The sequence below is a fragment of the Melanostigma gelatinosum genome, assembly GCF_949748355.1.
Source record: "Melanostigma gelatinosum genome assembly, chromosome: 23".
Lineage (NCBI taxonomy): Eukaryota > Metazoa > Chordata > Actinopteri > Perciformes > Zoarcidae > Melanostigma > Melanostigma gelatinosum.
In genome coordinates, this window is record NC_136656.1 from 3,904,741 (window position 1) to 3,930,513 (window position 25,773).

Consider the following 25,773-nt stretch of genomic DNA (forward strand, 5'->3'; position numbering starts at 1 on the left):
ACCCTTCAATTTTGACACCCACTCAGGTGTTGTCTCCCTCTCAGCGACGCCGTACATCCCGCCCCCCCGCCGTCCTCCTCTGAGGACACAGATGTGCGTCGGCGCTGAGCAGGGGTGCCTCCGAGTAGGATGTGAACATGAACAACATGAGGTCAGGCTCACAAAAAGGATTGCAAAAATGTATACAAGCCTTGGTTTTGATGCATTTAATCGTCACGTTTGCACGTCCATCGTGTATCCTTTGACTTTGTGACCACTTTCATTTCCGCCTCCATCTGTGAAATTCTGCAGCTCGGCTCCCCTCAGCCTCCGATCTCGAGCCGCCACGATCTCCCCATGCTGAAACACACTGTACCTGCCCACTGAAATAGCACAATGCCAGTTAATGGCTTTATATAAGTCGTTTTAGATAATGGCTGGTGGTGTGTGTGTGTGTGGGGGTGGGGGGGGGGGACTTAGAATTTGTGGTGCGTCCACAAATCTATAGACTTGGACTAAAGCTACAAATGTCAGCCTCATGGTGGTGCTAGAAGAAAAGTCAGGGGTTCATCCTCTGGGAAACATGAATGTCCGTAAAACAGATTGGTGCCAATGTATCTCGTAGACGTTTCATTTCATTGGATAAAAAAACCGTTGACCTGTCAATGGCGCTCGATGAAAATGAAGTGGATCATTGAAGTCACGATGAATCATCCTCTGGGGATCACGATTCATGGTGGACCGACCGACGCCACTACTCGTACAAATGTTGGTTCCAGCTTCTCAAACGTGAGGATTTGCTTTAACCTGTTCTGTGTGATTGTAAATCAAATATCTCTCGGTGTTCGGACTGTTACGTGAGACGGAACGAGCGCTTTGAAGACGTTTGCTTTGCGAACTCCTGGCGAAAAAGAAAAGAAAATGGAAGCAGGTGATTGGGTAGGAGAGCAAAGGAGGGGAAAATAGGGGCGATGGTGGGATAGAAGAAAAGAAAACGGTGGATTAAAAAGCAGGTGCGGCAACCTCGAGGTAGCACATATTTCCTGTTCATAGAACAACTCCTTCCCCGTCTCCGCTCAAACCTCAACAGTGTCTTCTTGAAAACACATACAGTACATTTCTTAAGCCAAGGCGCACGCACGGGGCTTAGTGCTGCACTTGCTGTTAGGGGGTGGGGGGGGGGGGGGGAGAAAGAGGCAGCAGAAAGCCTCTAAAAGCTCAGCAGAAATGTATTTATAGACAGAAATAAAAGGATTATACCTCCATGGAGGAGTAAGGGGAAAGCCAGTGATTTCCGCACACGCCAGATGCTGTACAGTCTCAGTTGGAGGGGCGGACAGGGTGGGGGTGGGGGGGGGGGGGATGCGGAGGAGGAAGAGGAGGAGAAGGGACTGACAGATGGAGAGAGACAGGTTGACAAAGAGAAACGAGGATTGGCGCTCCCTCAGTTTTACTTCCCCGGCTTCAGATTGGCCTCCGAGCCGCGTCGGGCCTCCGGTAATTATCCCCTGCCAGCTCAACAGGGCGGCGTTCTGTGAGGGGTGAGCCTGCTAAGTGATAATTACCAGCATAATGAGAACGCCACCTCTCTCTTACTTTGTGTGCGCTCTGTCGTGCACGAGGGCACCTTTCGGACCGCCGTGCCTCATTTTTTTAAGTACTAAACGTCTGTCAAAAAGTGGAACCGCTGCAGAACACGGATTGCATAAGAGCCCCCAAACTCATTTCATTCCATACCGCAATTCATATTCCTACAAATGAAGTGCCCCCCCCTCCGTTGACTTCTTCTGCGCCTCACGCTGTGCAGATGTTGGCTCCCGGATGTGCGCATGCAAGTGTTAATACCCTGAATGAGTCCTCGCTCGCTGTCGCTAAGGAGAATACAGTCAAGGCTTTAGCTGGAGGAAGGGAGAAGAAAAAGCAAAGGGGGGGGGGGGGGGAGATGAATAGAAGCTCGTGAAAAGAAAGAGGAGGAAATGAGGCAGTGGGTGACAAGATTTCAGCTGGAGGAGACAGTTTGTCAAAGCAGGGGGAAGGTGCAGCGCGATAGCTCATCGCCATTACTTCAATGAGACCGTGTGTGTGTGTGCGTGTGTGTGTGTGTGTGTGTGTGCGTGCGTGTGTGTGCGTGTGTGTGTGTGTGTGTGTAGAGTAGTGACACACGCGCTCACCATCTTCTTCCGCAAATTAAAAACAAGAGGAAGCGCGTGTTGAGATAATCTAGCGCGGGACGTCCTCGTCGTAATAACTTATTAAACGATGTCGTTGATCGTTAAACACTTAAGCGCGACGAGTCCTCGTGGACGAGTCGCTCGCGCCCTGTTTGCTCTCCGCGCGGACTCAAAGTGTGCATTTGTGTCTCTGTAGACGTGTCTACGTTGTGTACATTTGCACATATATGTGTGATACAGTGTCGGGGAGGGGGAGTAGGTTTAAGATTGAAATGAAAAACAAGAAAGGCCGATTTAGCGCTGCACTCAGCGCCTCGTCCGCTGGGATTGTAGCGCGGCTGCAGTCTAATGCACGAGGTCACGGGTTCAACTCGCATCCGTCCAAATGGCGCGCGTTAGGAGTTAGAGGCATGAGATGTAATGTTTCAGGTCAAAACATGGATGGAAAAGGCCGAGGGGGTTAATCTTGCTTTTAAAAATGCTGGCTTTTACTCTGGGGGGAAATATACCAGACGTTAAGCAATCGACGACCGTAAAACTTGTTTTTTGATTTAACCATCAAGCTCCTCCAAATGGTAGAACTTCCACCAGTGAATGCACTTCTTCTTAAAAGCATGTCAGCAGCGTGTCAACCCATCACTCTCTGCTTCCGCTCGGCACATTTTCAGAGCGCGGGCCTCCGAGACGCAGTGATTTGTAGCCATCGGCGAGCTGCAGAAGTGACCAGCAGACGTTCCGTCTGTCTGCTGAACTGTCCATCGTTCCGTGTTTACATTTCAAGCCTCCCGTGTGCAGCAGTGGCACCATCTGTGACGTGTCGGAAAGAGCGCTGACGCTTCCCATCTGCCCCGCTGAATGTACGAGGAGCGCGTAGAAAAGAAATCCGGCACACGCACGGAAATGAAGCGGTCCCATCGGAGCCATGCTCTACTTCTGTGACTGGGAAGTGAGAATAGTCACTCCGCTGGGACCTCCGTCACCTTATATTTGTCGACGTGGGATCGATCGATCGAGAGGCCGATGCTGCGCCGGGAGTTAGCAGGTTAGGTAAGCTGATCTAAGTGAAAGGAAACACCACGATGATGCTCCAAACCTGTCTGTACCGACGGAGAGCTTCTACTGGGGTCACCATACAGGTTAAACCTGGATTATGAATCCATCCCAGCAGGAGTGAAGCGCTGACCGAGACCCTCAACAGACTGAACCACATGGCTCCTGCAAAGCCAGACTTAAGCCGTAGCAAAACACACATTTTAGTTTGGACATATTTTCATTTCTGCAGCAACATATCAACATCATCAGCAGTCAGTGAGGTGCACATCAACACGGCTATCGAGCCTACTTTAAATAAATGGCCACACAGCCTTCCTTCATTAGCCCTGAGCCTGCAGCATCGAGCCCCGTGGCAGAAAAGCTACTTTATTATGCATGAACAGCAGCCATGCATATGCAGCTCGTTTGTTTCCTGCGGAACCACTGCATGGCTCCTTCCCAAAGTACTTTATATACAGCATGATCCCCCCTGTGGAGTAAGCTTCCCCTTTTTTTTACACTCTGCAGAGAGGGTCTTATTTCCCCATCACAGAATGCTGCACAGTGGCTGGTCTTCCTCCCTCATGCAAGAGGAGTACATGTCAACACATCATCTTTATCCTACCGAGTGTACACGTGATCAAATCATTCAAATCCCAACATGTGGACCTTCTTGGAACCCCCACCCTCTCCAGGGGCCCCGCCGTAGGTCCCCGGACCCTACTTTGGGGAAACCCTCGCGCTCCACCAGATGTTTAAAGAGCCGGCTGGCGATGTGAGCCGGTGTCACTGCTGCTCGCCTCTCATTGCGGTGATTCTGTCAGGCTTGGGACCAAAGCCAATGAAGAGCGGAGCGCTGCGCTAAAACATTGTGTTCTTAAACCGCACCTTGGGTTGCGAGTTCTGGGGGGGTGATGATGATGATGATGATGATGATGAATGAGCGGTGAGATTATCAACGCAAATAAGAAACAAACAAAGGTTGAGTTGCGCGTGCTTGCTGTAGTGATGGGTAACCATACAGGTGCATGATGTTGACACATGGGTTTATCATCCAGATGTGATGGAGAGAAATACATGATGAGAAAAGCGCTGACTGGCCGCAGCAGCAGCGCGCTAAATAACTCACTTGTAGACTGCACCGATTGGTAAAAAAAAGAGAAAAATTCATAATTCATGCTTTTAACACGCGCGCACTCACTCACCTCGCTCATCTTGGAAACCTCGCGCGCGGATGGGGAGTTCTGCAGCAGAAGTGGACTTCTTCGGTCTTCTTCTCCTTCTGCTTCTCTCTGTGTTCTCAAACTGAAGCCGAGCGTGCGAGAGGAAGAGTGCTGCGCGGGGGGGGGGGGGGGGGGGAAATAAACCGGACAGAAGAGCAGTGTGTTGCCTGCGGACGCTCCGAGAGTGAAGTGATGCTCAGCTCCTCTTTTCGGTAGAGACGATGGAAACGGAAGCTTTAGTGCCTGTAACGGTGCGGTTTATGGGCAACACTCTCTCTCTCTCTCTCTGCCCCCCCCCTCTCTCTCTCTCTCTCTCTCTCTCTCTCCCCCCTCTCTCTCGCTCTCTCTCTCTCTCTCTCTCTCTCTCTCTGCCCCCCCCCCCCTCTCTCTCTCTCTGTCTCGCCCACTCAAGTCTCTCCAGTCACCAGGGAGCAGCCTCTTGCCCTAGTACAGGGATGTAGGCTAATAGATGCATCATAAGACTCTGCCTTCTGTGGAATAGTGTTAATTGGTGTTTTATATAATATATATATATAATGTATTTCCTGTTTAAATCGTAATGGTCCGGCACGCTCTCAATAAGAGATGCAGTTTCACAAAGGGACACTTCCTTTCAGGTGGATTTTGCACCTTTTTTTTTTTGTTAAACCTTTTGCACCCGAGCTGATGTTTCGCTATTATACTGGTGATTTAATCTGCTCCGTCCCAGTTTTATAAAGCCCACCAAAGGAATGTACGACTTCCTTTCGCTACTTTCAAAATATGTTTGATTCAGTTTGCACTGTTAAGTACATATTCTAACATCTCTTCATTGATTTCATTCTAAAAAAAACCCTGTTTTTTCATTTTATTTTGAAAGAAAACTGTTGCATCCGCTTTTGTGCGAGCTTTTCACTCAGGTTTGGACCGCATTACTTTACGTGGGCTGGACAAACTCAAATTAAATTTACGCAATTAATAGCGCTATTGTTTACTTCACGTGCCTACATCTTATTAATAATAATAATAATAATAATAATACATTTTATTGATATAGCGCTTTTCATGACACTCAAAGACACTTTACATTAAAATCATCATATATAAAAACAATAGTGGCGCTAAAACCCAGACCTGGTCGTTTCAACCCTGTCATGCAGTACAACCAGTGTCCACTAGAGGGCGCTGTTGCGTCACACAATCACCACGTGCTGAAATCCCAAACTCTCCTGGTTGGGGATCTGGAGGCTGACAGTAAACTCTCTCCAGATACAGATAATAAGGAAACGATTCATTAGTTGAGGCCTGAAGACGCTCACAGACCTGCAGAGGTTCTTATAGATGACAGCATTTGTGCTGCAGTCTGGAAGAACCGCGTCTCTGCACAATATGCTTTCTCTGAAGTTATTGTCAACCTGCAAACTGTTGATACATCCCGTGGAAAAAAAGATCTAAACGACCGTTCTACAAAGAGTCACAAGATGATTGAGTGGAGGCGGGAACATATTTCTGCTGTACAGAATTTTCTAGCAGTGCATGCAGCCACAATGTCCAGACAACACGTGTGATGAATTATATTCTCGAGGGGCCTAAACTCACCATTTCTAACACATTTGAAACACTTGTATAAGCTCAGAGTGGAAACAAAGTGGGAGGGGGAGGAATGTGGTGTCCCTCAAAATATCTGCAAATCTACTCAAAGCCACGAGAGGACTTCCTTCTCTCGAAGTTCTACAAACAACACATAGATATACAGACTATCAGACATCTGGGAGTTTTATGTACTCATAATAATAGAGAAATGGCATCGGGTGTAGGAAGACAGGAAAAAGAGAGTCTTGGTTATTTTGTTTGTGTTTATTTATTTCTAATGTGTTTTATTTTATTTTTTATTTTTTTTAATCTGTCCACAAAGTCATATTAGTCACTACTATGTTAGATCAGTTTTCCCTCACTGCAATGGCAGTCAACTACACAAGAGCCCAAACCCGGCGTGAGCCCCCTCACCTCGCAAAGGTCACTTCACGATGAACCGTCGGGTCAACGCGACCGATCGGCTGCGTGAATGTGCCGCGTCAGCCGATGTGGTAGCCGCTAAATCGTCACGCTTTTGGCTAAAAGATATCTGATTCACAATCAGGAGATAAGGTGCATCTTTCACACGTGTTTGAAAAAAATCACAAGGGAGCCGCTTTGTATTCGGTTGGAAGTGAAGTGCAAATGCAAAAGGGTCGTTTCGCCATTTTTCCAACCAAACTTTTTTTGTTTTGTGTCTTTTTGTGAACTTTGACTGTGGTTTGAAAAGCGAGCTCAGCCCTTGCTTTGCTCAGTGAATGGAAGTCTTCTTAAAAAACGGGGAAATGCACCTTTTGGAACTACTTTATCTGCAGAGAGAAAGATGCATTCCACCAGTTTTCACTGACCCCACACAGATGAGACAAAGGAATGGGCTGAACTTACCATTAAACATACTTATGGACGCAGTAAAGGCACCCACGTGCTGTCTTCGTAAAACAGTCAAGTTCTCTGAAATCAAACGATTCCTTCAAAAGAGTAAAAATATCAACTCGAGAGGATTCGTTTCTTTCTGTGGAAGACATTTGGGAAAATTTAATCTCCAGAGGAGAACGCTACTTGGACACAAAACGGTTGGTTTTGAAACTCTGTCATCACCGAGGAGAGTGTTTTGTCATTAGACATGTGGATTGATTGGCAGGCTGTTTTATTCCCGTCTGCCGGTGGGAGGAGTAGAAGGAACCATCGCTGGGGTTTGTGCTCTCTTTAAAAAAAACAAAAAAAACACAACAGCTCTAGTGCTATCTGTACAACATTCAACAACACATTTCTCTTGTTTGTTTTTTTTGTTTTGTCTTTTTTTTGTTGTTTTTTACCATAATGCCAAAACAATAATAATTATCATCATAAGAAGAGCATTTTTCCATCTCAACGGCATTGAACAAACACCACACAAACTGAAATAAAGATCTAATAAAGGCCTCAATACCAGATAGTACACGTCACCTTCAAGTGGTGCTATAGAGATAGACAGTTTACGGACGAGAGAGAGCAACATGGAGGAAGAGCAAGCGAGAGAGAGAGAGAAAAGGAGGAAGGATGGGTTAAAAAAAGTATCATTTCATTTTCTCAAGTTGAACATTACTTTAGTGTCACCTGGGACATGTTTTGGCACCTTTTTAAGAGATTAAATATCATTTTCATTCGACTTAGACTTGGGCTTTGGTTTACAAAGGGTTAGTGTTAAGACCAGAAGTAGTCTAACCCTACATCTACAATGATTTGTACTTGTCTAAAGGTTAGGTAGTCCATTCTTTCAAGAGTCTAGCCATGCCAGCTCGTAATAAGGCCGAGTGGCCTGGTTTAAGGCCGAACGGGCCCGAAACAGCAGAGAGAGAGAGAGAGAGAGAGATAAAAGATTGAGGGAAATGAGCGGAGGTGATAAGAGGGGAAGAGGAGGAGAAAGGACGGGGGGGAGTGAGGACAGACGGAGAGCAAGAACGAGTGTGATATCGGCTAAGTGCTTTTGGTGAGTTTTACAAAATACACCAGGAAGTGCTTGAAACAGAAGGCACGATGGCATTGACAGTAGTTGTTAAGGAGACACCACTAAGGGACTTATCACTACAGAACTCATAAGGTGCTCTAAAGAAGGAACTCAAAACACATTAATGCACATTAAGGTGTGGCTGCAATCGTAGGATACCCCATCAGAAAGTAGATAAATAGTGGTTGTTCACCAGCGTGAGGGGGGGAATCACTGCCCCCCCGCGTTCATGGTTTTCTCTTTTCAAAACACAAGACGTCATGATATTCATGAGTGATTGTTTTCATTTGTAGCAGTTGACGTTTACACAAAGGTGAACTTTCTTTAACAACCAAGTTCAGTGGTTGGATATCCGAGGCGCTGATCAACTGATTGACGGATTTGGCTCATCGATGGGGTAAATCGATCCAAGCCACAGCGTTTACACATTCAAAAAACGACAACAGAAAGTGACAACTTCCATTGAAAAAACGTTTGGTCTATCGATAAAAGTCGAAAACAAAAACAACTACTTTGGGAACTGAAACCTTGCACAGTGCTCTGTATAGACATTCCAACTAGTCTTAGCTCACAAACATTATAATCAATATTACCTATATTGATAACCTTTTTCTGTAAGCATCTTGAAATGAAAATAAACAAAAGTCTGCTTTTTTTTTTTCTTCTTCTCGTCTTTACAAAAGCTACACATATTCTACTGGGATGTCTATGCATTTTGTTAGTGTTTTTAATAATTACGCCTACCATTGTCTTTTCTTCTCTTATTAAAAAAGGAGAGAGGAGATCTACTCATCTAAAAGACGCAATACCCCCCCCAGGAGTACAGTCCGTTTCTCAGATTTAGTCCTGTTTTGGCAGAGGTACGGCTTTCTTTTTCCTTCTCTACCTTGTATCGTTCCTTTTTCCGACACAGTCGCAGAGTCTCTGTGTCTTTAAAAAGGGTGTGTCAGTTGATTGTGTCCGGTGGGGGGGGGGGGGGGGGGGGCCCTCGGAACAGTCTCCCGCTCTGAGTTTTGTTCTTTTCCACGCGTCTACGTTGCAACCCCCAAACCCACATTCGCCGCCATTGTAAACACTGAATTTTTAAACTTTGACCCCTTTCGTATCGCTCAGCCTTTGACCTCTTTCACTGCATTATCTATATCGCCCGACTTTTTTTTTGTTTTCTTTTCAAGCTGAGCCACAAACGTCTGCCGCCTGTGTCAAGTACAACACGCTACAATGTAGCATTTCTTTTACAACTTAACTATTCACAACACCCTAGAACCACTTTGAACAAATATACTGTACTTAAATTGTGTTAAACTGTATATTCAGATAAAATGAATGACCTATCAGAGCCTCGATGCGCAGGAGCACCAGAGACTCTCTCGACAATGCACATGAACAGGCACTAACTGAAAAAAAATAAAAATGTTACAAGTTTCTTTCTGTTTTTCTTGAGGACAATCGTGTAGAAACACTTTTCAGACAAACAAGGCAGTGATATATAGTCGAGGGAAAGCACGCGGCCTGCAACAGTTACGTCATGCCTTAAATTAATACCAAGAAGCTCAGCTGAGGTTCACAGCTTGAAACTCTTTCACACTTAACTTTCCTCCACATTTGTGTGGGCGGAGGAGGAACTTGAAGTTTGAGGTTTCAAACCGTTCGGTGGTCTGTCAGGAGAGTATCTCTTCGCAGCTGGCTTCAACCTCGTCAGTATAGTAGTCTGGAATAAACAGTCCGTTATTGGTGTGAAATAGATGCGTGTGGAATGATGCCTTAGATCGTACAGATTCATCACGTAGATCACTTGCAAAAAAAAGAGGAAAAAGTGGCCTACAAAATCCTGAAAAGATGCATATTTGCTCTTTTGCTCAGGAAGCTTACTTTGTGGATGACCATACTGTCGGAACCGAACAAGACGAATAATGTCGTAAGGAAAATAAAAGCTGTGATGTTTCTCTTGCTCTTTTCAAAACCTCAGGAGTCAAGAATCCTTTGTCCGTTTCTTCAATTCTGTGTCGAATGTAGTTGAAAACATTGAACCCAACCCTCCAGTTTGAATGGTGTCATCCCAAACAAAGCCTTTTAATCTGTAAAGACTCTTTCCTCCTCTCCTACCATGTGGTTGGAGCTCAGGGCCGGTGAAAGAGCGAGGGACATCCTCAGATCCTGGTCCTCTGAATCCTCCAGGCTGCTGTTCTCCAAATTCTCTTCCAATTCCTCCTCTTGATCCTCCTCATCCCCCTCCATCTTTCCCTTGAGTGCCAGACCGTCTCTGACATTCTTGGACACTGAGGCCACGTCTGGGTGGCCGAGGATGTCGTCCAGATGGTCCTGTGTATCCTCAGAGAGCCCATTCATGGTCTTGGCCTGCGTTGAGGACCATTCCCCCAGGGGTGCCTGGGACTCTGCCTCGGTCACATGCCTCCATATTGTCAGAGAGTCGAGATCAGAATGATCCGTCCGGGGCTTGGTGGCCTTTGGGGCTCCGTCGCCATCCAAGATGGTAGAAGGGGCTCTTTTGCGCCTGGACTTACTGGTGTGGTTGACCTGGAGGTGCATGGCCATCAGCTCTGCTGAGGACGTACGAAAAGGGCAGAACAAACACTGGCTCAGTTTGACCCCCATTGAAATATCCCCTACGCCATCCCCACCGCCGACACCTCCTCCCTCCCCTAAGCTCATGCCTCCATCCTCCTCCATGCCTCCAAGGCCAGGTGAGGGGCGGCGAGACAGATCCAGGGGTTCGAAACCCCCTTCTTGAGTTGAAGGCGCAGGCCCTTCCTTGTCACTCAGTGGTTGAACCATTCGGCTAGTAGTAAGGGGCTTGCGACGGGACACTTTAGGGGCCTTGGGTGGGGGAGACTCCCTGATCCAGCCTCCTTCCATTCCACCTTGGTAAAGGGCCCCCATCACCCCAGACAGATACCTGTACTGGGTCTCCAAGTCGACATCCCTTAGAGCGGCCAAGGCCTTCCGGTGCTCCCGCTGGTCTGGAAGCCCCAGGAGCCAGGACTGCTGGCTGGGCCGAGAGGTGGGGTCGTCGGTTGGGCCTCGGTTGGGAGGGCAGTGGTTTGGCTGGGATCGGCGCTGCTTGGCCAGCCCAGAGGTTCCAGAGGTCAGACTGTTGATGGTGGGGCTGAGACCACTGGAGGAGGAATTGGAGGAGGCTGACAAGGCGTTGCGTTGCTCCCTGTGATGCCGCTGGAGGTGGTACTTCAGCGAGCCCGACTGGGTACCCGCATAGTCACAGTGGGGACATTTGTAGGGTCTCTCGCCTAAAGAAAATGAGATGAACAAAACAAGATTGGGGAAACAGTATTGGAGTATTAACTAAAGTAGCAGCTAACCTAGGAGAGGCTAAAAGAGACCACTGATTTTGCATGTTTTAGCTCATTTACAACAAATCACATCCACTTTATATTAGTGCTAACTATTCTTTGTAAAAACAATATTTAATAATAATGTAATTATATATAAATATATACAGTGTGTATAACACACATGACAGGCAAGCTTGAAGAGCCTGCTAATTTAAATAATGTATACTTTTTCACATCATAGTGAATGAATAGCAGACATTAGCTGTCTGAAAAGTCAAAGAAAATCCAACACGAGAGCATTTATTAGAAATTGTCAGCAGTAACTTGCAAAATAACTGGCATCTTCCATTTAAACAGTGGGTGAGTGGGAGATGTAATTATGCATCTTAAAAGGGAGATGGCAGTATTTCATCACTGATTGAAAACGACACTGCTGGGAGAGATAAAGAGGAGGGGGCATCATGCTGGAGACAGATCAACAGCAGGAAATGCATTGCGTATGAAAAGCATAAATTATCTTATTCACATGAAAAAAAAAGGAACACACACAAAGAAAACGGCTCTATTGATGACTGCAGATGCACATGCAAAAGTATGAACAATTAGATTTTGTTGCTGGACCAAAAAACATGTCACAGGAGTCTCTTGGAGAAATAGCATCAAGAGAGTGTTATTACAATTCGATGCCTTCACTTAAATGACTGACCATGTGGTAATCACTTGATGGCACAGAGAAGCAACAGTGCATGATGAAAAGAGCTGTATGCTATCATGAATAATACAGCTGTGATGTGATGGGTCCTGTCAGCTATAGACAATTATTCATAATGGCAATATTAAATAGATTTGATTGAATGCATTTTTGGGCATCGTCTTGCTGGAAAGACTTGGATGTGCTCCAGTTCCCAGTTGCTGGGGATTGGTGGCATCTCAGAAACTGGAAGACGGGTCTTAATTTTGATCAAATACATCAAGCGAAGAAAGCAAATAATAAGAAAAAATGGCAATGACTCATGCTGATAAAGTCTTATGGATATGGATAATTAATTAAGAGCGTGAGTGAGTGCTGTGAGAGTTCCCAATTTTCATTAAAGTCACCAAAAATTCAATAGGAGTTCTTTTCATTTTGTTTTTGTTTGAAGTCTTGGAAAAACCTGTTGGAGTGTGTTGGATAGCCCTGTGTGTCTGTTCTCGAGTCAGAATTATTTAGAAATGATTCGATGTAATTACAGATTCACTTGCTTCAAAGACAAGGTCAGAGAATGTGCATCTCAGAAAGATTAAAGCCCAAATTGCTATTATGGAGAAATCTGTGAGCATATATTTTATGTTTTTATAGTTAATCTAAAAAATAACCGTGCCAAACCATTTCAATTTTGCACAAATTGGAATTCAAATCAACAAATGGAAAAAAGGTTTGTCTTATTGTCTTATTTATTTTTTTAAATAGATTAAATAAATACATTTCTTCCTTTCTTTGGTGAGAGAAGTGAGCTTTTTACAAAGATTTAACCTTATTTAATCCCTGGAGTGGCTTGATTTTTCCTCAAAAACTACCGTTAATATACCCTTGAGCAAGGCACCAGGAGTTGCTCCAGTGGGGGCTGCTCGGTTGCCTGCAGTAGAGGGCTATGATTAGCGCTGGCCAGCTCTCTGGGGTGAGTGTGTAAAAAAGAAAAAGGTAGCGCTGCTGAAGCGAGGATGCTCAATGAAACCTTTCCAGGGATTTATAAAGGCTAAAAAAGTAAATGTGGTTTGTTAAACTCACAGCAGTTTCTCACCTGTGTGAACTCTCAGGTGCACTTTGAGATGGTGTGAAGAGCGGAAGGCTTTACCACAGTAGGGGCAGTCTTTTATCCCTCTACCACGCACTCGCTCCCTGTTGGGAACTGAAGGTATGGAGGAGACTGCTGTCAAGCCATTTTCTCCTGCAAGTGGAGAAAAATGTAAAGATAACAGCGGGTGTGAAGGGCCCTACGAGAGCTTCTGTTTACTACAGAAAACAGAATGAAAATAAAACACTCTTTACATGGAAGCAAACAAACAAACCAAAAGACAAGACAGAGAAAAAGCACATGTGAGTGTACCTTTGAAGCTCGAGATGACGGAGTGAAACCCTGTAGCCGCCCCTGCTTGTTGTGATCCACCACCGTGCAGTTTTGATTCCTGTCTCACTTCTCCTGCTTGTTGGGATTCGCCACTGTGGAGCTGAGATTCCTGTCTCACTTCACCGCTGGCTCCTCTTCCAAGCCCCGCTCTTCTACGGCTCCCTTCCTCTTCGCCGCCGCCGCCGCCGCCACCTCCTTTCTGGGGCCTCTGAGTGTGAACGCGAGCATGAACCACCACCTGCTGCAGGCTGCGGAAAAGCTTTCCACAGTCTGGGCATTCCCATGGCCCTCCTGCTCCGCCAGACTCTTCTCTTGGATCCAGACCTCCGAGGTAGGCCCTGACCTGGTCGGCCTCTGTGATCACGGAGTTCCGACCTTGGCCTCGCTGGCTTTGCTGCTGGCCTCGCTGTTGGGGCCTCTGCTGCTGCTGCTGCTGCTGCTGAGCTACTGCCAGGCTGCGAGCCACCAGCTGCCACCAAGTGGCCTGGTCACCTCCTTCTGAAATTGATGCAGTAGTGTCACCTGTGCCCCCTCCTCTATTTGCTCCCCCTCCTCTTCCTTGGTCCCCTACTCCTGTGCTGCCAAAGCCACCACCATTTCCCATCTCTGCCACCTGAGCCACTGCTTGAAGTCTCTCCATGCAGCTAGCCCCACTGCCGTCACTGGGTAACCCGAGGTAGCCGAGGATGGCTGATTTGCTTGAACCCATCCCCATTCTGCCTCCAGTTTCTGATCTTCCTTGTCCACCTCTACCACCTCTTTGCTGGGCCAGAAGGAGGCTTGAGTAGAGAGCATTGAGAGAATGATTATTAGCAGAGCCTTTGCCTTGCTGCTCTGAACCTCCTGGTACCCCAAGGGTTCCCAGCCCGGCCTTCAGCCCAAGCTTGTTGAGATGTACTTTCATGTGGTTTTTGAGGAACCAAGGCTCTTTGAAGCCACGGCCGCATACCTGGCACTTATGGTCCAAGGAGTCCTTGTGCTTTCGCATGTGTCCCTTCAGGAACCAAGATTGGGTAAACCGCTGTCCACAAATATCACAGCGAAATGCTGGCAATGTGGGGGAGGCAGCCGCTGTAGCTGCTGCTGCTGTCACTTGTGGGGTACTTGGTGGGGCTGGGGTTGGGGCTGGGGTATGCGTTGGGGTGGGCACAGGAGTATCAGGGGTTGTAATGACCAGCCTGGAATTGAAGGCCGGTGGCAGAGCAGGTACCTCAGGGGAAGGGTGGAACTCTTGCAAGTGAGATGCCAGGCTCTCTTCTTGGCTGGCAGAGAAGGGACAAAGAGTGCATTTGTACGGGTTGTGGAGAATGCGGACATGGCGCGCCAACTCCGAAGCCGTGCGGAATTTTCCTTTGCAGGCATGGCAGCGAAACGTAGGCGCTATAGGAGTCGACACACCCTCCCCGATGGTAGAAGAATAGGGAGGAGTCACAGATACAGGATCCTCTGTAAGTGGAGGGGTCAATGGTGTACTGTCATCCAGTAAGAAGTTTGGGTTCTGGTCTGTCTGTAGGCCGTCATCAAGACCTTTGACCTCACCGTCAACATCCTCTTCTTCTGTAAGATGCTGGATGAGTGTCCCTGGCAGTATACGCTGGTTTGGGTGACTCCGGTGATTCTGGACTAAGTCTTTGTGGTTCTGCTGGATTTTGAGGTGCTGCTTTAGGGGTGCTGAAGGGAGTCCAGTCCGGTATAGGGCTGAAGCTCGGCGGTCTCGGTCCAGACTGTGAGCTCGGGCATGAAGAGACAAAATGCTTTGGAATCGGAATCTCTTTCCGCATACATGACAGGGGAACCTGAGCGCGGGCCCTGGTGAAGCCCCTCCCACTCCAGGTATTGCCCTGGTAACAGTATCTTTCTGGAACAGCTGTAGGTCTAGCTCATCGCTGCAGTTTCCACTCTGCCCTGATGAGAGGGCCAGCTCCAGGGCTCCAAACCCGAGGAGTGGCGCTGGTGGAGAGGAGTCCAAACAAGGGCTGCATCCAGCTTCTTGTCCCCCTCCTAAAGGGAACAGAGCCACTGCCGGGGTCGGGGACGGAGGAACTCCATCCAGCCCTTCCTCGTCATCTTCTTCATCAACATCGTGGTGATTGTTGTTATTGGCCTCCAGGAGGGGGAAGGGAGAGAGGGGGAAATAAGGCGTGGTGTCCGGGCTCTGAGGGGAAGGTTCGGGGCTGTGAATGGGCAGGACAGCGGGGCTGTCAGGTAGAGAGAGCTGAGTGTGAGGAGAAGACGCCTGGGGGCTGTGGTCCAGGGATGGCAGTGTTGGGGGAGACTGGGGATGCTCACAAGAAAGAGACACACACTCCGGCGGAGAATCCATGCTCTGTCAGTACTAAACACAGAAATAAAGAGAGAGACAGATAGTGAGTGGAACTGACGGCTTAAGAGTTACAACTTTAAAACGCAAGAGGAAAGGTTAAATTTGCATGTTGTGCATAATTATCTTCAACTGTAACAGGACCCTGACCAGATGTGGGAAATGGCGAAGAAATAGACATAATCAAATGCCATTAGTTTCACGTGTCTGCATGTGTGTGTGTGTGAGATCAGTAGAGAATTACCAGAAGTGTGTGTGATGTTATGCCATTCTTTAGTGTCTCGGCTGACGGGGGACACACTTCTGTGGCAGCCTTCTCCTTTAATTTTCTGGGGACAAAAGCAAGCAAAAAAAATGAGGAATGAGAAACTTAAACAGGAGTTATTTGCAATATAATCTTGAATTGAATTGCTTCCAGTTTAAAAAAAATACAGTTTAGTATATTACCGAAGATATTATCAAACTAAAGACTTTATTTTACTGAATTAGCAATATCAGTGTCGATGTAGGTGTAAATGCTTTTTGAAATATTGAGCGATGAACTGCAGGGAGCAGATTTTTGTCAAATAAGATTAAAAAAGACAACATTTACACAGAGACTTCTCCAAATGTATTCCAATATAAATTCTAATAGCAGAGAAAGAAAAGGCACGTCTCATTACAGCGCCGCTTTGCGTGCCTTTTACTGCACGTAAACATGAAGCACAAAGCAAATCTCCGTTTCATCTTCAGCTACTCTTCAGCGCTTGCGTAGGTGTGTGCGTGCGCTTGAATGTGGAACAGGTGTGCACCTGTTCTGCCTCCTGCAACTGTTCACAATGCTCTCCGGCATACTGACGGCACATATGGGATGATTAGCCGGAGTGTGAATGTGCATCGATGTGTATCTCTCTGGATATCTGTCTGTGTGTGTGTGTGTGTGTGTTTAGGAGTTAAGGGCACCACCACAGGACATGGACTGTCCCAAACAGGATGGGCGCGCGATGTTTTGACTTCCCCACACACCCTTCCTGTGCACTCATACAGTAGCAGCTTTCTGCTTAAATCAGGACTGTATACACACTTAAATCACAACACAATGTTTGTTAAATCTATAGCCTGGGTGTGGTGCCATGACCCATACACTGCTTAGTCATGGTGACTTGTTTAAGTAAGGCACAAATGTCAGCTTATCGTGTTGACTTGCACTGCAGCCGTCAGCCCGGATAACAGAGTCAGCTGAAATGTAAAGTGTGATGTACAGCATATTGAACAACACCAGCATTTTGGCGAGCACGCTCGCACAGCCAAATATTTCCAGTGCGCAGCACTTTGCATCAGTTCGACTGGATTTATGCACGTCGGCTGTTTTCGTCCATCATTTGGCGGAGTTGAGAAGCAGCGGAGGCGCCCACAACAAAACAAAAGGTCATCAATCATTGTGGGAAAACAATGGAACATCTGTGTTTGCAGGTGTGTCGCCCATAATTGTGTGGTCACATATGTGTTTATATGATCAGTTGGATTTCTGTGTGTGTGTGTGTGTGTACGTGTCACTAAGCCTGGATGACAAAGAGATTCTCATGTAGCCAGTTGACATTTTAGCTCAGCTATGACTCACAGGGATATCACACCATATCAATCACACAAACACACACTCACACACCCAACAACATACACAGTCCTTTTCTTAATCCACCATTATTGTTCTTTCTCACCCCGTCTTTCTTTCCCCTCTGTCTTTCTTTCCCCGATTCACACTCCTCCCATCCCCCTCTCATTCTCTCGCTCCCTCCCTCCGTCCATTATTCACTCATTTTCTTTCTTTCATTCTCTCTCTTTCTCTCTCTCCCTCTCTCTCTCTCCTGCTGTGTTGCCAGTTGGCAGAGTGCCAGGGAATGCTGATATCAGCTGGTAGATTGGGCCCTGCCAACATGGCGAAGAGCAAAAAAATGAGAAAGGAGGCAGACAGAGGGAAAGAAAGAGAGAGATGGAGAGACACATACAGTGCTGTTACAAACTGGGCAGCAGAAGAAGAAGGGGAAAAAAAAACATTGTCAGAAGCCATGTGAATGAAAATGATTTCATGCGATTGCCAGCGTGGTTGTTGAGGGGAAAGGGGGAAAGAAAAACAGGGTAAAGAGACAGACATGAGCAGAGAAGGGGAGAGAAATCAAGAGTGGTGGAGGGGCATAACATGAAGAGAGAACAACAGATTTAACTAAATCATTTGAACACACAAATATACATCCAGACAGACGGAGAGAGACACAGAAAGGGGAACGAGCCTCTCAACGTATCTGCGGCAGTGATGGCATTATCATATGAATATCACCATCACAATGCCTTGTTCGCACCGTGACGGTGGCTGTCGCCGACCACCGGCCCCTGTCATGCCAATAAAGACAATTTGGATAGATGGAGAGGAGGCGATAAGGTGGAGCAATGGATGCAGGGGGGAAAAGGGGGGGGGGGGGGGTTGGGGGCGACAAATGGGATCGGAATCAGGTGGAGCAGAATGAAACCCGGGTGTTAATGAACCAGGAAAAGCACGTGAAGAACCAGCCTCCGATGGTAGGAACCCACCGCGGACATTAGTCCACATTACCGGCGGATGCCATTCCTTCCCAATCTGCATATTTGAGCACTTCTGTACGCGATTGCGCACAAATTGATTGTGCAGGGTTTGTCGCATTTTGACGTACAAAGGGCCGATGCGTGCGTGTGGCAGTTTTTTTTTTGCAAGGGGAAAAAACTGCCCTTTTTGGTGTTAAAGTTGCTTTTTTTACTGAAACGATCATCGTGGAAATGTGATCCACCAACACCATACAGTCAGTGTTGATGTGAGATAAAGTATGGAGAAAGACAGAATGGAACTGGATTTAAACTGCTCTTTTCGTCTCTGACCCTGAAATATGCAGTGTACGTGCAGCATTGCAATTCACACGGTAATGACAGCTTAAAAGCATATCCTTGTTGTGTTGAGCATCGCCATGATGGTGTCATTACTGTAATTGCAGAGTAACTTTGTGGCCACTGAGATAACTGATGTAAAGTACTGAATTACCTTCAGTGGAAATTAGTTTTCACGACGGGGGTCAATGTTTAGCCCATCCAAGTGAACTCAGCGTTGTTGAAATGCCGATAACTACTCCTGCACTCGTGTCACAAGGTGTTAAGGATAAGATCGGGGGGGGGGGGGAGGTTGCTGAGTCATACATCACAGCCTCGATAAATAGTTTCAGAGGGAGTAGGAGCACAATATGTTCAGACAAGTTTATTTTGGGGGGGGTTTTGATGTCATTGTGTACATTGGCACAGCTTTTATCGTGAAGGCAGTTAGTGCATGCTCGGACACGCCAGAACGCCGCACACCACAATTGTGCATGCGAGGGTGTGAACACCTTTCACTTGGTGTTTTTAAACTGTGTGTGTGTGTGGGCAGGAAGTACGATATCTGCTCTGCTTTACATTAAACAGCATGGCCTCATGTGCTGTGTTTTAAGAGGGCGTGTGGATGGAGTCCACTGCCTGTTCCTTGTTGGCTTGTTTGCCTTTATAGCCCAGCGAAACGTACTCGCAGCGACTCGTCACAGTTTGCATAATGAAGTCTGTGGGCTCTTTAGAGGGTGATTTGCCCTGCTTAGGTTGTTTCATGTTAATGGTCTTCATAAGTGATGGAGGGCTGCAGCATATCACCAGAAAGAAAGAAAAGATCTGATGAGAGGCATCAATATCTGCATCATAAATATGCGTTTTATTCTTTCCAAGCTTGTTAATCATCTCAATTTTGTGACCCCTTAGGGAGGAAGGGGGGGCACTGAAGAGTAAAAAGGGTACGCACCATCTGCTTTTGTCTTCTTATCTGTGTGTGTGTGTGTGTTGCACACGTCCTCCTCCACAGCCCTAAAAATAGGCACCTCCAAGGTCTCCGGCCTGGGCCCGAGGGCGTAAAGTGAACGCTGTATCTGGAGGCTGCGTAGGTCCAGGTGTGTGTGTGTGTGTGTGTGTGTGTGTGCGCTTCAGTGAAATCCTCACAAGTGACAGCTCATCTTCCAGCTGGATTACTTGAACTCTCATGTGATGAAGCGTGTGCGAGCTGAGGCGTCCTTCGGGGGGATAAGTGGGTGTTTTGAGAGACTTGACCACAAGAACATGAAATAAAAAGCGCGTATGAGAGAGAGGCCGAGCGACAGAGCGAGGTGGAGCGAGGGGGAGTCCGCTCCCTGTGCGGTAAAGTGCCATATGTGGTCCTGCGGTTTTTATCGGGTGGTCACGTGGCGAACTTCCCCACAGACGGTATTCATTTCCTTTACTTCACCTTTCCCTGAACCCCCTCGCTTCAGTCCCTGCTTTGCTCCAACTCTGTCTGGCTGGTGCGCTCCCCCCTCTCCTCTCATCTCCAGCAGTGATCGGGAAGAAGGTCTCCCCCCCGTGCCTCTTTAACGATATCACTCGTGGACTGAAACTTTTTTTCTTTTGCGTATCCATTTGCTGTCGAAGGGTTTACTTCTGCTTCAAAACCAAACTGCAGGCGCCCGTGGTCCTTCAAATAGCGATATATTGATCTTTTTGATGGGAAACATTCAGGCCCCTGGACTCTCAATCTGTCCCTTGGCTCTTTCATATTTTTGCTCGATCCGTGGCGGCTCCTGCTCTACTTCTGTGAATTTAACGGCGTCCTACTGCTTTTGCTTCGGGTTTCCTCCTGCCTGAACCCCACCACCTCCTTTTTCTCCTCCTCTACCTTGCCCTCCACCTGTCTCCTCTCCCATCCCGAGCGACTTCCGAACGTCGGAAAACGTGACGGCGTCTCGGGGAGAGAAGCGTGGCTCCCACTCCGAGTCGATTCGGGCCGCGCTGCGTCTAAACCGATGTGTGTGTGTGTGTGTGGGGGGGGGGGGGGGGTGCTGACTGACTCGTCTCTTTCAGGATTACAGGATCGAGGCCTTTAAAAGAAGAATGGCTTTGGAGCATGCAAATGTCATAAGCAAATCACTGAATGTGTTCTCTCTAAAAGGCTTATCTGTGCACACTGAAGATCACCTGCAGGGGTTGAGAGGGGGGGGGGGGGGCAATCATGCAAACGCCAACACGTTGTTTTTTCATTTTCAATCAAAAATACAAATGTGCGTAGCGAAACTCGTCGGCTATAACCGCCCCCTTTCTTTGTCAAGTGCCCCTCGAGCAAAGCGCAGACTACCCACAAGCCCCGAGCTGACCCGGCACCGTGACCTCCTCGTGGAATATGTGTATCGTTTCTCAGACAGACCGATTCCAAACGCTAACACGAGTCGATTCTTTCCGAGCACGCATGCGGCGTGCTCGGAAAGTTTCGACAAGGAAGTCGGGAGCTCCCAACAGACACTGTTGGGAGCTCCGCCTCTCTAACTAACCTTCAGGCTCGCCGTCTCTTGATGATCGGACCACTGTGGGCCCACCCTCCCTTTCTACCCATGCCGTGACCCGCTTAGCTTAGCTTAGCTCGCTTTGCCGTACCTGTCCGATCTCTCTGGTTAAAAATCAAGTTTGGAACCGGTCTGAGAAAACTCAAGTGGCACAAAGTGACGTACTATTTAAGTAAGACCCCAGTGCTCTAAATACACCCTAATCCCGAGCAGGCAGCAGAACTCTCAACGGTCTGGAAATGTCACAATGCTTCTTCCTAACTGAGGGCAAGCAGGTGCCTCTCCCGCAGCGCAGTAATGACCCAATTATATCAATCAGAGGCCTTGATTGGTGCTACACTCCTCTCCCTCTTAGTCTCTCCGTCTCTTTCTCCCTCACATACAATCCCTTTACCCAAGAGCCACCTGGATGCGGTGTATGTGCCCCCCTCAAGCACAGTAGAGTACGTACAAAGGTGGGCAGGAGGAGGAGGAGGAGGAGGAGGAGGATACTACTTGAGCACAACAAGCAAAGAGAAGTCTGAATGAGGCAGAACCATCAGACTCTTTCTAACACGGGTGGGGGGGCCAGCGTCTCACGCTCGTTAGTACAGTGGGTTCGTGATGAGTACTCGCAGTAGATGTTCCTGTGGAGGGATACTTTCCCACCGGAGAGGTGACTCTTCTCAGGTTTAGTTTTTTTTTATATCACAGAGATGCTTGTCTTATTAGTTTCTGGAGAAGGCTGGACGAGGATAAGATTTCAGTAAAAAAAAAAAAAAAAAAAGTGACTCTGAGCAAATAAAAATCAGCAATTTCGACAATAATGCACTGATTATTTCATGCATAGATCATCTGCTTTCAAATCACAAGACATGTGTTCAGATAGAATGTGAAGGTGTGTTTGATTTACAGAATATGTGGAAAAATGAAATGTAAAAAGAGTTCAGCAACATCCCTGTTTGTAGGACGAGCCAGCAATGTCAACCTACGTCCACGATGCACACGCTCTCAGAAGTGTGACATTTAGGGTGGATTTAAAAAAAAAAAGAAAGAAATAAAGAAATAGGCCATTTCGGGATCACTAAACATATTCCATTGGATGTAGAATAAGAAGGCGACAGGAGTGTCTTCGGTCAAACCCAGATGACACGTCTGCGCCTTATCTCGTGAGGAATTTCCTCCTCGCCCCTGTGATGTGCGTCAATAACGTGCAACCATTTTCAGTCGCTCTTTCCCCTCTTCTCTCTCGCGGCCATCTCAATTAGAGGCACATTAATGAAATAAATAACCATCAACAAACAATGCGCTAATAAACACCCCCCCCCCCCACACACACACACACTAACAAAAAAAAACAGATTAACCCCGCGAGCAGATGGTGCCCGCGCACATACCTCGCTTCCAAGAATAACAAAAAAAAAATGCGATTAAAAATCCGAAACAGTGGGATGTAGTTTGGAGAAGTGGGGGGTGGCGCGTGTGAGTGTCATGTCAGCCTATCTATCGCGCGCTCCCCTGCTCCATTTTGTTCTTAAATTTTCGATACAAAAGATTAAGGGAGGGGAAAAGACGAGTGTGCGAGGACGAGAGGGAGAAAGTGCCATCATGGATTTCATCTCCAGTGCTCTGCCAATCGCCCAAATCCGACATCAGTCCCGAAAATACGCTCATTTTGTTCCGTGTTTTTGTGTTGTTGTTGTTTTTTTAAACCGGGGCTGAAAACGTGGTAACTTCTCTTTCCAGAATACAATCTGGCAACACGCGTTTTGCACACACACGCACGCACACGGTTACATGCCACACTTGCTAAGCTACTTTCAGAGCTCGTGGACGCTGGAGGTGATGTTAGGACAAGTATACGCGTCGTAGTAAACATCGTAGTAAAAAGGTATGGAGGGAGGGAGGGGGGGGGGGGGGGAGAAAGTATAACGTTTATAAAACACTGTTGCGGCCCGAGGATGCGTTTTGGGTTTTTTTTTTGCGCACATCCCAGATGAAAGTGACGGCGCTTATCTCGAAAACAATGCACTACACAATGCTTAATGTGTGCGTGTCCAACAAAAGAATGAGCCGAGCTAATTGCATCCACCCCACAAAATGATTGCAAATCAACTCGCTAGCATGCAACAAAAAAAAATCCACTTTTACGCCTGGACAATATGTCTGCGGCTTATCGAAACGCTCCGTTACGCACCGGGAACTTGTGCCTCTTTTTTTGTTTTTTGTAAAAACCTACTTTTTTTTTTTTAAAGGGGGGCAAACGTTGTTTTATTCCCTCCAGAGAGGTTAAAACGGGATAAAGGAGAAGAGGTCATAACGCTGCCGAATTTCACAACCGGTTCCCCTCGCGTGGATTTAAAAGAAGTGCTCGCCAAAGCAGAACTTGGTTTTAAAGTTCGGCGAATTTAAAGGATCGAATCCTGAACCACTCCGAGGGACTTTTGCTGCTCTTGCAACCATTTTAAAGTCGCGTTTAATTCCGCGTTGACTCGCCGAATCCACTTCTTCCAAATGTTGCACCGAGTGTTCGCCGAATGACGCCGAGAAAACAGCGCATTTCTAAATAAAAACGTGTATTGTCATGGCACTGGCTTATATCGGATGTGCTACATGCAATTTCGGCCGCGCGCGCACCATACTGCCGGCTTACATACATGACACACACGTAAAAGTGTTCCCGGACGGAGGGCGCGCGGTTCGCATGCATGCGTACATACATGCTTCATGCCAATCACTCACACGCGCGCGCGCGCGCACATAGCCTCCGCATCCAAACTGCAAATAAAACACAACAACTACATTGGCCATTATCGCGTGTGTTGCTCGTGGAGGGAGAGAAAGAAGAAGAAGAAAAGAGAGAGAGAGAGGCAACAACAGTCGCAATAAATTCAACACATTTTTTGGAAATGTTTCATCCCCGGTGTTCCGTGCCACCGCGCATAAAAGTGTACATGTCAACAGAGTGGTGGATAAAATCCCCGCTAGATGAAGGAAGATATCGGATATATGTTGAAAGTAAAGACTCAGTGTACTTACGGGAGAGGCGGCGAGGAGATTAATGACACGACACGTCATGATTACGTTTCACTTGAATTAAATACATTACGAGTTGGGAAAAAAAATGGAAATCAGGGTTGTATACAAGCATACACCGTTTCCCCCTCCCTCCTCCCTCCGTTTGGTCACCCTCTCTCTCTCTCTCCTCCTCCTCCTCCTCCTTCTCCCTTTCTTTTCCTTCTCCCTTTCTCTCCTTTCTTCTTGTATTTCGCCCCCCCCCCCCCCATTTATTGCACAGGAGTGGGTGAATAGGGAGAAAGCAGCGGAGGAGAAGTGGGAGGGAGAGTGATGTAGGTTGGGAAATGTTAATTATAATCTCGGCACGGGCACCATTTTACAGCGCTGTCATCTCTTCACATTTGTATCCTAAATATGGCATCTGGGGTGGCGGGTAGCTGACACTTTAGAGAGAAGTGGTTTTTTTTTTCTGGGAAGGAGGAGAAGAGGAAGGTTGGAAACAAAAAAAGTTTCACACCAATTGAAGTGTGTTAAAAAAGTGATGACAGGGACGAGATGTTGTGGCGAGCCACCCCGGAAGCACATGGCCACTTCCAGGAATGGTTGACAAGAAGTGCACATATTTGGATGAAGGGTTCCCAGCATAAGGTCCAGGGACCACCGGGAGTCCCCGAAGGGAAGGACTTCCAGGGGGGGGGGGGGGGGTCCCGGCCAAAATAGCAGCAGTGGGAAAGTATCACTTCCTCAAAGTAAAAGTGCACTCTGCACTAAAGCATCAAAAGTAAAAGCACTCATAGAAACGAATGGCTTCACATACAGTGTTCCACATTGTCCTGATCTTTAAAAGAAACACTCCCTTGCACATGGTTGCACCCACTTTTCTTTTTTTTTCACTTGCCAAAAGGTTTAGCAGGTGCACGCCTCCTCCAACCCACATAGCCGAATCAACATAGCACACACACAACACAGAGCCCCTGGTGTCCTCCTATTTGTCCCCTTATTAATGGGGCGTGGCCTGACCAAGCTGGCTGTGCTCAAAGTTGGAACATTTCTGAGAAAGCTACAAAGCTTTGTTCACCGATTTTGGGCCAGTATAAGGCAGAAGAAGGATCACCTTTTAAAGAATAGGAAGACGTCTTAAAGAGCAGACATGAAGTAACTTCATCGTCCCTTTGCAATGATGTTTCTGACCACCTGATGCATTGTAGCTCTTAAGATGACCTGTTAGACATTTGTCTTTCTTTACCAGCTAGTCGCTAACTTTGTCTGCCATTTGTTTTCTTTTAAAAGTGAAAGAAAAGAGGGCGACAGACAGTCGGGTGTTAATTCTCTGTGGGTTCAACACTTTGAGTGACCCCTTTCACATTAGTTGTAGTCCTCAGATTCAATGTTATTAGACTTTTGCTCGAACCTTGATCTCATGGGAAGGCGTATAAATATCACATCGACATTTTAGCAACATTGCGCGTGTTTTTGGCTTTTCAAGTGTCACTTTACGCCACGTTGTTACCGTGCAACGGTCAAAGTTCGGTTCAGGCAACGAAACCACCAGGAAAAGCATCATGGCTGGGCTAAACACGTTTAGTAAAACGCAAACGACGCAACATAAGTACCGAAAAAACACGTCACAGGCTACGCTAACGTAACTTAAAACGCTAACGTCTACGCTAACGTAACTTAAAACACTAACGTAACTTAAAACGC

General features: G+C 47.1%; 1 protein-coding gene across 2 annotated transcripts; it reads right to left on the reverse strand.

Annotated features, from left to right (window-relative positions):
- Positions 1-6,245: 6,245 nt before the first annotated feature.
- znf219 (zinc finger protein 219) lies at positions 6,246-24,214 on the reverse strand. 2 transcript variants are annotated; one of them, XM_079295570.1, is made up of 5 exons: positions 24,091-24,214; positions 15,930-16,014; positions 13,345-15,700; positions 13,093-13,185; positions 6,246-11,212 (listed from the first exon to the last, which is right to left on the reverse strand). In XM_079295570.1, the coding sequence occupies exons 3-5, from the start codon at positions 15,686-15,688 to the stop codon at positions 10,020-10,022; spliced, it is 3,630 nt and encodes a 1,209-aa protein (XP_079151696.1). In that variant the 5' UTR covers positions 15,689-15,700; positions 15,930-16,014; positions 24,091-24,214; the 3' UTR covers positions 6,246-10,019. The 2 variants fall into 2 exon arrangements, with proteins under 2 accessions (XP_079151696.1, XP_079151695.1); XM_079295569.1 differs by having other exon boundaries at positions 13,039-13,185.
- Between the last annotated feature and the right edge of the window lie 1,559 nt (positions 24,215-25,773).